Source organism: Pteronotus mesoamericanus, unplaced genomic scaffold (genome assembly GCF_021234165.1).
Source record: "Pteronotus mesoamericanus isolate MK-2021 breed Mesoamerican mustached bat unplaced genomic scaffold, CSHL_Meso_final contig_24, whole genome shotgun sequence".
NCBI classification, from domain to species: Eukaryota; Metazoa; Chordata; class Mammalia; order Chiroptera; family Mormoopidae; genus Pteronotus; species Pteronotus mesoamericanus.
In genome coordinates, this window is record NW_026555100.1 from 11733745 (window position 1) to 11748896 (window position 15152).

Here is a 15152-nt window from a genome sequence, read left to right on the forward strand (position 1 = left end):
TGATTGTGTGAGACACTTTTCCTACAATGCATTAGAAAATGCAGTTTCCTTAATGAATGCTAAAAAGAAAGAAAGAAGTCTTAGGTTGATAAACCTCTATCACAATGTAATAGTAATAACAAGAGTATCAAAAACTACTTTCATCTTATGTCTGAGCAGTCATTTTGATTTCCACATTTTTTTCCCGTATGATGCAGATATTCCTGCCATGTGAACAGGTAATCAATCACCTAAAGAATAAAAGTTTCTTCTTTCTCAAAGTTGTGAAATACTATCAGCAAAGATACATTTAATTTCGATGGCCAGGTTTCCCTTTGCAAATATAAGAAAATTAGTATGACACCTAGCATATCTCTCTTAATGTACCTTTTTAAACTTTAGGTTCCCCTGATTCTCCTTGTAAGTCTCTGCTTATCTCTATCACTTTGGCTAACTTCACTTCTACAATTTTTTCTCCAAAATGAAGATCTTCGTCAAAGTTCTGTGATTTGGCCTATTGTCAAAGCTCCAACTATCGTCTCTATGCACATGTAAAAGTCTCTCTCTTCTCTCTCTCTCTTTTCCTCCTCCCTCCCTCATTTCTGCCTCTTTTTTCCCTCTTAAATATCTTCTCAGGCAAATTAATTATGTTTCAAACATGCGGTAAGAGGGGTAATTTTAGAAAAGTAAATTTAAATATATCAAGTTAGTAGAGGCCATTCATAGGAAAAAAAAGAGATAGATAAGCAACATTAGATTGTATACATTTACGTCAAAAATTCATTGGCTCTTAGCATGAGGGTTGGTTCAGGCAAGTCTAACTTCTGACTTCCTAGAAGAGAAGTCAATAAAAATCTGAAAGTCAGAAAATTATGCTGGTTATTTTACCAGGAATGTTGATTACTTTCCAGAAAAAAGTAATAAATTATATTGTATAAGAAATTTTATTCCATATCAAGTATGAAATAATTCCTTTTTAACTGCCAGCCATGTTAGAATCTCACAAAATTCCCAAAGGCTATTAATCATCTACCAAAGTTAAGTACAGGTTCTTTGGCTTGGAATTAAAATCACAATCTGGTATCATCTCAGACTTAGCTGTTTTGCCATTTTACTATATTGATAGTAATTACAATGTAAACTCTATTTTCTTCTAACTTCTTAATCACAACATAAGTTTCTCATGCTCTATTACTTATGTAATATACTTGTCTCCCAACTTACCTTCCTATGTTTGTTTATATCTTAGCCATTTCACAGGGCCCAAGATTTTCCATGTTACGTTTTCCATGAGAATTTTCCCTCATCTTTTTTAATGGATATGACCTCACTATACTTTTAATATCTCTAGAGCTTATGTGTTTCTTTTATGGCAATTACATTTTTCTGCCTTGCTTTCTACAGGCAATGGGAAAGAAACACAGGTAAAAATATAATAGATGATTTAGTGAGGTTGCATTATAATATGTGATAAAACCTATACTTGCGGCCACCATGAGGTTCACTTTGTACTTCTTGCATCTTCAAACAGATTTTTAACCTTTTAAAGGTAGGCATTCAAAAGCATAAAGAATAAAGCTTGGTCATTAGAATTATTTTCGGAATCACCCTCTACTAGTTAAGCAATTCCAGGCATAAACACTTAATTTCACTGAACTTTGGTTTTGCTTTCCTGACATAGAGCTAATTACATGTATAGATAAATAGATATCTATTGAAATAATTTTTACCAAGATAGAGGAATAAAAAAGCAATGCACCAAAGGACATAGGAAATAGCCTGAGATCTGAAAGTTTACTGAACATCTCTGGGAATCTTGAGGACAATGGACACCTGGCATAGTAATAAGGTCCTCTAAGGTGAAAGGAACAGATAAATCTAAGACTATTAAGAATAAAAACAACAAAAATGCTTACATATAGTTTTTCTCTTTACTTCTCCAGGCAGACTCCTGATGACTTGGAGAATTCTAAAGGTAGAAAAATAAAATATGTGGGAAGCTTTTCTCGCCACAAATGAAAGTTTTTCAGAGCATTTTTGCTGACCCATGGAATTGGTGTTAGCTTTGGGTATTTCAGGTTTTATCCTAATTAATCCTCTTAACTTCAAGAGCTTTGTCCATCAGTACTAAATGTACTGTGTGTGTGCTGTAGTGGCAGAGCAAGCGTTGCAGTGGCAGAGCTTTAGGGAATAAGAACAGAGCAGAATTGAAGAGTGAACTTTTCCATAGGGAGAAACCTAAATTAAATGTTCTGCAACTCATTCAATAATTCCTTAACTAATGGTAAAGTTAGTAAGTACATTATTTTAAACAAATTTATTGAGCTCAAGTTGTAAAATTAGGCAACTTATGAAGTACGTTTCTCAGTTCATGAACACATAGATCATTGAATTATAAGAACTTGAGCTAGAAAAGCATATTCACTCAATGCACAATTACTGAACAACTACTATGTACCAGAAACATATTTGGGAGGCTAAATCTGCAGGCTTAGTGATTGACTGAGTGATTCAACTGTGGAAAGTGTATGAGGAGAGGGAGGAGTTAATTTGGTGAGAGAAGCTGATGAGATAACACCAAACACTTAGGAGACACACTCAATTTATGCAAATGTACCTTCTCTAAGTACCTTATTTTTGTAGAATATAAAAATAGGGTGACAAATAATAGTATATGGAGCACAACAGCAGAATACTTACCCACTCTGAGGTGTGGGTTGTGAAAAGGGGAAAGTCATAAAAGACTCCCCAAACAGTTGTTATCTGTATTGACTTTTAAAAGAGAGGCAGAAATTACTGTAATGAAGAAGAGCATACCTTAGGAAATAATGAACAGAACAGGGAAGTATAAATAAGATGACATGTTGGGGAAGCTATAAGCGGTTTTGAATGGTTGAGCCATAAAATGACAGATGTGAAATTACTGGAGATGGAGCTGAAGGGGAGTAATGAGTAAAACGAAGGCAATGAATGCAATGATTAAGAGCTTGGTTTTCATGCTTTCAACAATTAAGTATCTGCCAAAGGGTTTCTTCATGTCAGGGAAATGGTGAACATTGATAGAACAATTACTGTGATAGTGAGATGGATAGATTTGAGGACTCTATCGTGCAGAGGAGTTAGAGAGGCTATCATCTCAGTCAATATGAGATATGATAGGAAGACCTGAACTACAGCAATGATAATGAGGTTTCCAAAAGAATTAGGATTTTGGAATTATATAGGATGCAAAAGATAACCAATGATGAAAGAGAGGATTAGAAGTAGAGATGAGGTGGCAAGAATAACTCACTGCCATCTTCTTTAGGTGCTTGGGTGATGGTAATTATATTTACTAAAATGGGAAATATAATAATGATGGCAAATTTGGTAAAAGAGGCAATAACTTTATTTTTGTATATGTTGAGTTGAAAGGTGTTTACAGTTTATGCAATGTAAGTAATCAAATGCCACATGAAATGAAATGAGAGACAAATAGTAATTTAGGAGCTCCATTTGTATAGGCAGTAAATAGAAGGTGCAAGAAATGATGGAAATATCTAATTCAAATACTTAATTTTACCAATACGATAGCTGGCAATTAACATTTCAATTATCACAAAGAACAATGTAATCTGGGTTAAAATATACAAAATATATTGAGAAAGAAACATAAAGTAGGAGGGATCACAATACCGGACATCAAACTCTACTACAAAGCCACCATACTCAAAACAATCTGGTACTGGCACAAGAACAGACCCATAGACCAGTGGAACAGAATAGAAAGCCCAGAAATAAGCCCAGGTCTCTATGGACATCTAATATTTGACAAAGGGGGCAGAAGCATAAAATGGAGCAATAACAGCCTCTTCAACAAATGGTGTTGGGAGAGCTGGACAGCTATATGCAAAAAATTGAAATTGGATCATCAGCTGACACCAGACACAAAAATAAACTCAATATGGATAAAAGACTTAAATAAAAGTTGCAACACCATCAAAGTCCTAGAGGAGAACATTGGCAGGAAACTCTCAGATATCCCACGCAGCAATTTTTTCATGGATATGTCTCCTAAAGCAAGGGACATAAAGGAAAGAATAAACAAGTGGGACCTCATCAAAATAAGAAGCTTCTGCACGGCAAAAGAAAACATCAGCAAAATGAAAAGGGAGCCAACCGTATGGGAAAATATATTTGCTAATGATACATCAGATAGAGGTTTGATCTCCAAAATATATAAAGAACTCACTCAACTCCACTCCAAGAAGACAAATGATCCAATCAAAAAATGGGCAAAGGACCTGGGCAGATGCTTTTCTAAGGAGGAGATACAGAGGGCCCAGAGGCATTTGCAAGGATGCTCAGCATCACTAGCCATCAGAGGAATGCAGATCAAAACCACCATGAGGTACCACCTCACACCGGTCAGAATGGCCATCATAAACAGATCCACAAACAACAGGTGCTGGCGAGGCTGTGGAGAAAAGGGAACCCTAGTACACTGTTGGTGGGAATGCAGACTGGTGCAGCCACTATGGAAAGCAGTGTGGAATTTCCTCAGAAAGCTGAAAATGGAACTGCCTTTTGATCCAGTGATTCCCCTGCTGGGACTATACCCTGAGAACACCAAAACGCCAATACAAAAGAACCTATGCACCCCAATGTTCATAGCAGCACAATTTACAATAGCCAAGTGTTGGAAGCAACCTAAATGCCCATTAGTAGATGATTGGATCAAAAAATAATGGTACATATACACAATGGAATACTACGCAGCAGAAAGAAAAAAAGAACTTCTAAACTTCGCGACAGCATGGATGGAACTGGAGAGCATCATGCTAAGCGAAATAAGCCAGGGGGCGAAAGACAAATACCATATGATCTCACCTATAAGCGGAACCTAACCAACAATGCAAAGATGCAAGGAAAATATGACCAGCAACACTGAAAGGAAAAGAAATCAACAGAGACAAGAGGGAAGTGGGGCCAAGGAAAGGTAAGGGAAGGGGAAAGTCAAGGAACATATAGCAAGGACTCATGGACAAAACCAAAGGGGAAGAGCTGAGGGAGGGAAGGAGGAAGGGGGCAAGGGAAAGAGGTGGGGGGGGAGGCAGAGACAAATGTATTTAAAAAGTAAATAAATTAAAAAATAAAAAAAATATACAAAATATATAGTTCTACTCTTATGCAACACAGAATCAAGATAAAAAACATTCACCTAGCTGATTTGAGTAGAGAACTCAATAAAATTTATTAAAGAAAGCAGGTACAAGTACATATTTTCTGTTATCAACAAGGCAAAGGATATGGTGCTTGACTGATCTCAGTTCCAAAATCTCTAATATTTTATGTCTTCAGTTTTAATTTGGGTGTTAATTTTAAGATGATTCTTTTAGTTTTTAAATGTAATCATCCTACAGGATGTTCTTGTTATTGAGTTAAAATCACAGTCCATAAGATATCTTTAGTGTTTAAGATATTTAAATGAAAGAGACCCCTTTATTGTTAATGAGGGCATATTTTCTGTGACCTGTTCATTGCTAAGTATATTTTAACTTTCTCATTTTTTTCGTACTAACACTTGAACTTAAGATATATGGAGCCCTGCCTGGGTAGCTTAGTTGGTTAGAGCATCATCCCAATATGCCAAAGTTGCAGGTTAGATCCCCAGTCAGGACACATACAAGAATCAACCAATGAATAAGTAGAAAAACAAATTGAGGTCTCTCTCTCTCTCTCTCTCTATTCCTCTCCCACTAAAATAATTTTAAAAGTTTGAAAAGTATGGAATACAGTGATATCAAATACCTAGGTTGCGATATACCAGAGAAAATTTGAGTTTAAAGACTTTGTGTTCCAGTGCTGCTTAGTTTTAGAAAATTTACTCAGACGGGTGCAACAATTTAAATTAAAAAATGTCAAAAACATCATTGGCATGAAGAGCCGTGGAAAGAACACAGGTTTTGGAGCCAGCAGAAACATGTATGAAAGTTGGCTTTATTAATTATTAATAGTAATTAAGAGTGATCTTCCAAGTCTCACTTATTTGCATCTTTAAAGTAGGTTTAATTTTAAAATTAAATTATATCATCATCAGTGATACTTCTTTCAACTCTGAGTGACAGAAAGTTTTACAAATTTATACTCGTGTATCAAGAAGTCCAGGGATGTTTAGTTCAGCATTAACAAAAACACATATATTTTTTCTCTGCTGTTTGGATATGACAGATTTTTCCTTTGTTGCAAGATGGCCACAGTAGTTCTAGGAGTCACATCTAGACAGAAAAATGTCCAGAGAAAACAAAGGGATCATCTGTCTCATATTTCCCTGTGAATAAGAAAACCTTCCCTAGAAACCTTCCCCCAGTGCACTTCCCTAATTCTTATTGGCAAGAACAGGGTGCCTGATCTCTTTACACCAATCGCCGACAAGAGAAATGATTGGATAATAATCAAGATTTACCCCGGATCCGAGAACAGCATTTTCCTGCTGTTTGGATACCTGAACAAATTTACTGTTCTTTTAGTAAGGATGTTGATAATGAGTGTTGGGAAGCCAACTAAGTGTATCTGCTACATGTAATTCTCAAAATGTGATCCCTGAACCAGTAACATTACCTGTCAAAATTCAAATTCTTTTGCTTCCATATTAAACCAACTAAACAGGATCTCTGTGGGTGGAGCCCAACCATCTGTGTTTTAATGGGTCTTTCTGTTGATTACAATGTAGGGTAAAGTTCAAAAACCACTGTGTCCCGATCAAGTTTACCTAGTGGTTAATTTACTATTTGCTCTGAGCTATGGCTTTACATAACTCTAGGGAACACAATGCATATAAAATTCAGAGAAGAAAGTGACCCCCAAGTCACTAGGTTTGACTGCAAACCTAAACATATCGCCACCATACACTACTGCCTCCAAAATGTGTAAAATCACTGCTACTTAGTAAGTAACCAATCAATATTTAGTTCCTCCTATCCTAGTATAATTTATGCATCCAATATTGTGGTGGTTGCTTTCTGATAGATTATCATAATTTGGATTTCAGATCTGAGGCTTCCTGCAGCAAGAATACAAGTCACTTTCATTTTCATAAAAAATATCAATTTACATTGTCAACACTTAGTTATCTAAAACAAATGGAAGGTTTATCTTTTTGTCTGATAACCCTGAATGTCCATTTTTCAAAAACTCACTCACTATTGACATCAATTTCAAATAATTTGTGATTCACTCCTGTCAAAAGTCATGCTGAGATAATTTATTCATTTATCTATTAAATTTCTACAATCAAAATTCTCTAAGTCCTATTTCTGTATCATATTAGAAAACCAAACAGTGCAAACAAAACTAAAAGTACGTTACTACTAGTACTCTAACTTCCTGAAGAAGATTATGCTGATATTGTATAAGAAATAGTCTTACAAAAAATGCTTTTTCTTCTTCTGTAACATTATTTGTGAATGCTGCTGTTCATTATGTTATTTAATAAAAAAATATATGCAAATATCTAACTGATGCATTCATTCCTCTTAGCACACAATGTTGAGGAAAAAAACTCAAAATTTCTAAGTGCTCAGTTTCATTTTATAGAAAATATGAATCATGTAACTCATTGCTTCACTTTTGCCTGGTTTACAAGAAATCAGTTTTATACAAAATTGCTTGCTGTACCTTAACACTAGAATTTTCGATGTAATTATGCTTCTATTCTCCAACTTTCATTATGTGACTTCTGATATATTGAGCTTGTTTTAAAAGTTTATTGTACCCTTGTCTCTCTTCTAAGCAGCCTTAGACTTGTTTTTGAAGTAGGAAAGTTATAAAAATTAATCTTTCCTTTCATTCACTTGTACATCTTATGTCTGTGCTTTATCCAACCACCTTTTCTTTGAACTACCCATATCTCTTTCATCTACCCCTCCTCCCATCCAATCCATTCATTTTTTTAAAATGGTTTTCTGCTTGTAACCCAACACAGCCAGAGAAAGTGAACAGAGTGGATATATGATTGTGATAGATCCATGAATCATTTTTCAAAAGAACTTTAACTCTTTTTTTTTTTTGTCCGACTTTTCATAGTCCTAGCTTATACTGGTACATATGTTTCTGGAATTCTGTAAATATTTTTATAAATTTTAGCATAGGTATAAATTGTAATTTGCTATAGTAAAGTTGCTTAAAATAGTGTTTGTAAACCAATGTACACGAGTCCAGCTTTACAAAAAAAAAAATCAGAAGGTAAATATTTATACAAGAAGTCACTTTATTTGCCTCAAATACCAAATTTTTCTACTGCATTTAAAATGAGTTTTCTACATTCTTTCAACATTAGTTGAAATATTAGTAAAAGGAGTAATTCAATAAAATAGGCTTCCTTACCCAAGAAGTTCACAGTTTCTTTTCAGCTTTCTAGAAAAATATCTATTAAATGAATTAAATATATTTATATATTTAAACTATATTAACTTGAGCTCTCTGAAATTTAAGAAAAGTTCAAGATAAACGATTGTCAGATATAAGAAAAGTAAATTTGTTCTTTAAAAGCCTTAATCACGTACACCTTGTACATAGGAAGCTCATACAAACTGTGATGTATTCAGATACTATAGGGAAAGTGAAGTCACTCTGTCAGTGAGATTGAGTCTATACTCTTATACTGTAACATTGCAAATCACTCAAGTAATTATAATTCAGTAGGAGTAAAAACAATTTGTAACAGAAATCCCAGACATTCTTAACATATATTACAGCTAGTATACTTTCATCATATGTGAAATCCTATAATCCTTATGGTATTAAAACAATTAATATGAAAAATACATCTATAATTTTTCAAAGCACAAATAAAAATATATTTCTTTGTTTAGTTAGTAACCTATATTCATACCAACAGGGACACATGCTGACCAATAAAGATGAGAATAGTATTAGTAGATAGAATTTGATATACAATTTTGCTATAGCCTGGGGCATTTGCAAGTGCCAGAGATGGTGTTTTCAAAGGATTATAACTCATACTGGTGAAATATACAGGGAAAAACTACACAGATGATATCTATTTCACTCTTCCAGAATCTAAACCAGTGTCCCACATATGGCAGGTGCTCAACAAATAATTGCAAATATTTGGAACAGTGCTTCCCAACAAAAATTTTTTACAATGATGGAACTGAGCTACATCTATACTAAAATGGTAGCCACATGTAGTGGGCTATACTTACTGAGGAAGTGAATTTTTAAATGTATTTAATTTGAATTTATTTAATGTACAATTAAATAGCAATATATTTCAAGTGGCTATGGTATTGCACAACACAATTTTAGAAAGCAGTAAAGTGTAAGCAACTCAGTATCATTCACCTTAAAAATTCAAAACAAATTCATTTGTTCATATAGTAATAATGGACATACATGTTCATATAGTAATATGTTACTATAGTATATGAAATCATGAGTTCATGCTGACATCTCCAATGCAATCCCATTCCATTGGATTCTTCTTTGTCTTATCTCATTTCATAGTAGAACTTCCCTTATTCTATAGGGAGAACACTGGATCCCAAAAGTATCTACATGTTTACTTACTGTCCCCATGCTACAACATGCATAAATACCTCCAGAACATTTCTTTTCCAACTCCATTTCTTCAGCCCCATGTCTTGCTCTTTTGGATTCACTTTTTGTTTTAGAGGATCCATCTCTGAATTTACTCATATGGCTGTTGGTCCAAGGTCTTATATCATTTCTAGCTATTGTCTAGCAACCAAAGTTCCTTGTCACATGGGTCTTTCTATAAAACAGCTCATAACATAATGACTAAAGTTCCCAGAGCAAGTGATGTGTGAGAGAGAATGACCAAGATGAAATCCTTGATGTATTTTTAACACAGTCTAAGAAATAACATACCATCACTTACACTATGTTCTACTGACACACAGATCTGTGTGGAAAGGAGTATACAAAGACATGAATACCAAGAAGCTGGGGTCATTGTGGGCCATGTTGAGGGCTGGCTATTATACCAGGTGAAAAGAGTTTGAAAATGTAGGAAATTGCATTGATAATCAAAATATTTGAGAATTTGTACTGAAAAGTACATGAAAACTAATAAAAAATTTAAAGAGGCAATTTCTGAATTACATGAAAATACAGTGGTACAAAAGGGAGCAAAGGTCATCATAGAACATTACTTAGTCCATGTCCAATTTTATATACTTAAATATTCATAATCTCTTAACCAATTATGATGACAAATTTGTAAATGATGTGAGGAAAAGCATGAAAGAGCTACATCCTTGACTATTTTCTAAAACATTTAAATCAAGGAATATATTTATCAATATTAACATTATTTAAGAACATCAAAATTTTAATTTAACTCCATAGAAAATAGCTAAGTCTCTGTCACTGGAGATACACCAACTTGGAGACCCAGGCTAGTTAAATGATCCAGAGTTTCATATGCAGAAAAATGGTCTCTGCCAGAGGAAAAAATTTATCAGTATTATGACGCCATGACAAGTCTTTTCTCTTTGTTATTTTATTTTTCTGTTGTTATCTTTCTAGATATGTCAAAGGTTTGAAAAGTAGGTATAGAGTAGTATGGTGAGGTTGGAGGTACTGCTTTTGTTAACTGTGTAATATTTCATAAAGTACTCAGTCACTCAGGTGCTGATTCTTTCATTTAAAAATTGACAAAACTCTCACAAGTCATTGCATTTTATGATATATAATCTGTGAGGGATTGCACACATTTATCATGCATAACATTGGCTTCCTAAATATTAAAATAATATAAACCACAATAATCAACATTTGTTTAATAATTTATTAAAAATGAAGAGTATGAGGCATTTGGAGATGTCAAGCATATGTTTAATTGCACTTTACGCTATCATTACTCCTTTCCCATTTACTTAGCATAATGTAAAGAATTGATGAACATATCATAAACTTTCAAAACCAAATTCCATTTATCATTAGTATTTTTCAAAGATAATATATATTTAGAAATACTTTATTAATCTGCATTTTATTAATGATAGAAAATATAATTTGGAGATATCATTTGAGATGATAACCTGTAAAAAGTGTGAATGCCTTTTTTTAACTATTAAATCCAACAATTATGTACCATTACCAACTTCCAAATGCATGTAATAAATATAGCAAGGATTAAGAAGGGAAAAACAATTCTTGAGTTACTACCAGAGTGAGACTCAAGGCTTAGGAGAAGTTGGCTCTACAGATTTGTTAACCTCATTGCCAGACAATTAACATTAAGGACCCCAGGTACACTGCAGTTTAGAAGCCCCAAGAATTTTACTTATCAAAGGAAACAGTGCAGCTTTAGCATTCAGAGAGCAGACTCTGTATTTCCAAATACCAGCTCACCAATTATTAGCAGAGTGACCTCAGTTTTCTCATCTGTAAAATCAGGGTAGTAATATTTCCTGCCTTACATGGCTGCTGTGAAGATTAAATGAGACAATGCATGTAAAATGCTTAGCACATGCTTAGCTTTTGCTAAGCCAATTTGCTAAGCAAAATGCTTAGCCAAGATGAGTGAGCAAAGAATATTAGTTATTCTTTATATTCTGAATTAAGTCGAGAGAGAACATAGAGACCTCTAAAGAGTTCAGAACTGACTTCAAATTTGGCAGTATAAAATAGATGAGATACTTTAAATTTACAACTGACAATGTATTGACCCAAAGGCTGTGCACCAAAGTTCAGAACAGTTTATCCTACCTGATATTTCAATTTATTAAAGTGCATTTGTTGAACATATTCCCCTTTTGATCAATAATTGTATAATATGAAGATATATTATAAGTGAACCTTATTTCTTGAAACTTAGGTAGATTATGGATTCAAGACACGTTTATCAACTTGTTATTCCTTCTAAATTACCATTAAGTGGCTACTTAATTATATTCAGTTTATATTTTCTTGAAAGCATAAAAAATTTATTCCCAATCTGATCCAGGCAACCATATGTCCATAGTATGAGCAAAGCACACCCACAGCTGATGTTTAAACTAATGAAATGAGAAATGTATTACATATCTGCTCTGAATAGTACATTTATGCTGTTAGAGTGAGAAGCAGTAGTTTCCATCTGTACTTCAGAAATTAAACATTTGCTTCTGAAAGATTTTATTTTAATGGGAGCTAATATTAGTTTATTAGTAAAAAGCCCCAAGAAGAGTTTAAATGAAATCATGTTTTAATAATGAAAAAGCTATTTTCCTTAAAATACGCTAACTCTTTCTCACATCATCTCATAGGACAATGAACACTAGACCTTTACATAATTTTATGGTTTGGGTTTTTTTTTGTTTTTTTGTTTTTGTTTTTGCCAAGATATAGATAGGAAGATGATGGAACAGTTTCATTATTGTAGAGATGTATGTACAGATTGACGATGTTAATAAAGTTAAATTACTGTATGGCACTCTTGTTTAGTAGGTGAGAAAAACTCTCTTTTTTTTAGTGGGGAAGATTATGAATAAAGTTTTGTTAATGACAGGCCATCGGAGATTTGAAGACCACAGTTGCATTGTACATACATTTCTGCCTGGCTTTTATATATTATATTATATTCATTCATTTATTCATTTGTTCAATTACTCATTTCATTCAATTACCTACTATGAACCAGGCTGGGCATTGGGATGCAAAAAGGGAAAAGTTTCAAGAAACCATTGCAAAAAATTGTAAACAGTGTTGTGACATGACTCATTCATAAACAATTTATCAAGCATCTATTTGTGGTAGATACTGTTGTGCTAATGATGAGTAGGTTTTGTTAATAAGGTTATATTTAAAATGAATGTAAAGGATGAGAACTTAGGCAGGAAGACTATGGCGAGAACTGAAGCAGGGCATAATAATGACTAGAAGCAGCTGGCTAGAATTAGAAATGAACTTACATATATTTACATGGTTGAGGAAATTGCACTTGGTAAACTTTGGAAATAGGGTGAAGAAGAGTAGATCAAAGAAGATACTTTGATTTTTTTTTTCAGGGATTACTGGGCACTAAGATAGAAAATAGTAGAAGAAAATCAGGTTTTCCAGGTAGAATAAAATTGTGTTTAGGTTTAGGTAAAAAGAATTGGAGGTGTCATGAAAAATTCAGATAGAATTTTGCAATGGACTGTTGAATATGCAAGCCTGGAATTCAGGAAAAATGATCAAGATTAGAGATATTGTTTGGGAATTACTTTCATATAAATGGGAATTGTGGTTTGAGACTAGTTTTTTCTAGGCAAAGTGGTGTGAGTTAGCTTTCTCCTTGGCTTTGTTATCTCATCCACTGAAAGAAAAATACTATTTGATGGGATCTCACTTTAGAGTACTATTATCTAATGGAAGTTGCTGTAATGATGGAAATGTTCTATTATCTCCACTCTCAAATTAATAATCAATAGCTACATGTCTACTGAGCACTTCAAATGTGGTGTGATTGAGGAATTGAATTTTAAATTTCATTTAACTTTAAGAAATTGAATTTTCACTGGACAGTGTGCCTAGAGAATAGACAGGGGAGAAGAGCACAGTGGATAATCCTAATGGATATAGTGGCTAAGAAGTAGGGTATAGATGATACATTTTAGTAGGTAGAAGAAACAGGGGACTCATAATATATAAATTTCCATGTATATCACCAATGTTTCCTCATATCAAAAACATGACAGGTTGCAAGAGATGACATGCCATTCATGCAGATAAGGATTTGGATGTAGAAAAATAATATTTATTAATAATTTGTACCAGATAAAATAATTCCACCTTTCAAGTTTAGAATGACTGCTTTCATCGGTTTTTATCCTTCATCTTCATATGGGGCAGAGGTTTCTATAATATAATATAATATAATATAATATAATATAATATAATACAATATAATATAATAATTATAGTAGTTGAGTATGGGCTCTGCATTCTGGCAGTCTGAATTCAATCTCTGTTGCATTATATATTAGCAGAATGGCCCTGGACAGAATTACTGAGTTCTCTGTGTCTTTGTCATTCAACTATTAACTCTAAATTAATACCTGGGTTGTTTTAAGACTTAATCACAGTGGGCACTTAGAAAAGTGACTTAAATCTAGTAAAGAGTTAATGAATGTTTCTATCATTAACCTTAAAAGTAAACTTGGAAATTTTTAAATTGAGACTTTTGAAATCATATTAAAAAAAGACAACCTATGGATTGGCCTTACTGATAGATGTATCCCTACACTCATTCAATGTTGTGTTATATTAAAAACATTATGATTATAAAATCACCAATTTATTTGATGATATTTTAATAGGGAAAATATCTAACCAAAGAAAGTCTACTGTATTTTTATTATTTCTATGATACATAATTAGTATCTTTAATTAAATTTTCTTTTATTTAGCAACTCCAATTATATCTTTCCTTAAATATCTTTATGTTTACAATTTCAACTGTTATATATATCAAATCTTTTTGGAATTTCTTGGAGCTCATAATGGATGGGATCAAAAATGATTATATGACCCAGGCTTGGATAAAAACAAAAATGACATAAAAGAGAATATAATCTTTTAAAATATTTCCATAAAAATATCTCTTTTGTCATTCCTTTTACTTTTCAGAGATTCAAGTTTATACTGCCAGAATGTTTTGTCTCTCTACATTAAGAAATAATTAAAATTCTACTAATCCAATATTTATTTAAAATATGATTCTCAATTTCCTGGAAAGTCCAGAAATCAGAAAATATAAACAGGACAATCTTCCCTTTCTTATCAATTTTAACAGCAATTCCTGAGTTTGTAACACAAGTGAATGTCGCCTTGGAAGCCCTAAATAGAAACTCTTTGGATGTGTTTGATGATAATCAATTTGTGGACATCTCAAAGAAGATCTATGATACAATTCATGATATCAGATGCTCAGTCATGATGATTCGGGTAAGTTTGCTTTACCTTCCATTTAATTATTCGACACTCTTTACCATCTGGAATGCCTGGAATGGTTATAAGAAATGTTTTATTTCTATGCCATAATGTCAACATTGAAATCCAGTAGAATTTAGAAATTCATATGCATCCCAAAGTCAGATATACTGTCACAAACAATACTTTTACTTGTGTATTTGGTTATAACTTATGCAAATAAGCACCTTTAACTGTCCTGTGTGCAGAAA

At 33.2% G+C, this 15152-nt stretch overlaps 1 protein-coding gene across 2 annotated transcripts in view; it reads left to right on the forward strand.

Annotated features, from left to right (window-relative positions):
* The window catches only part of CTNNA3 (catenin alpha 3), a 1483556-nt gene that overhangs the window by 1194910 nt on the left and 273494 nt on the right, over positions 1-15152 (forward strand). For both annotated transcript variants that reach the window (XM_054572720.1, XM_054572719.1), the window contains exon 13: positions 14765-14916. In XM_054572720.1, the coding sequence (XP_054428695.1) occupies positions 14765-14916 (152 nt within the window). The remainder of the gene's footprint in view (positions 1-14764; positions 14917-15152) is intronic.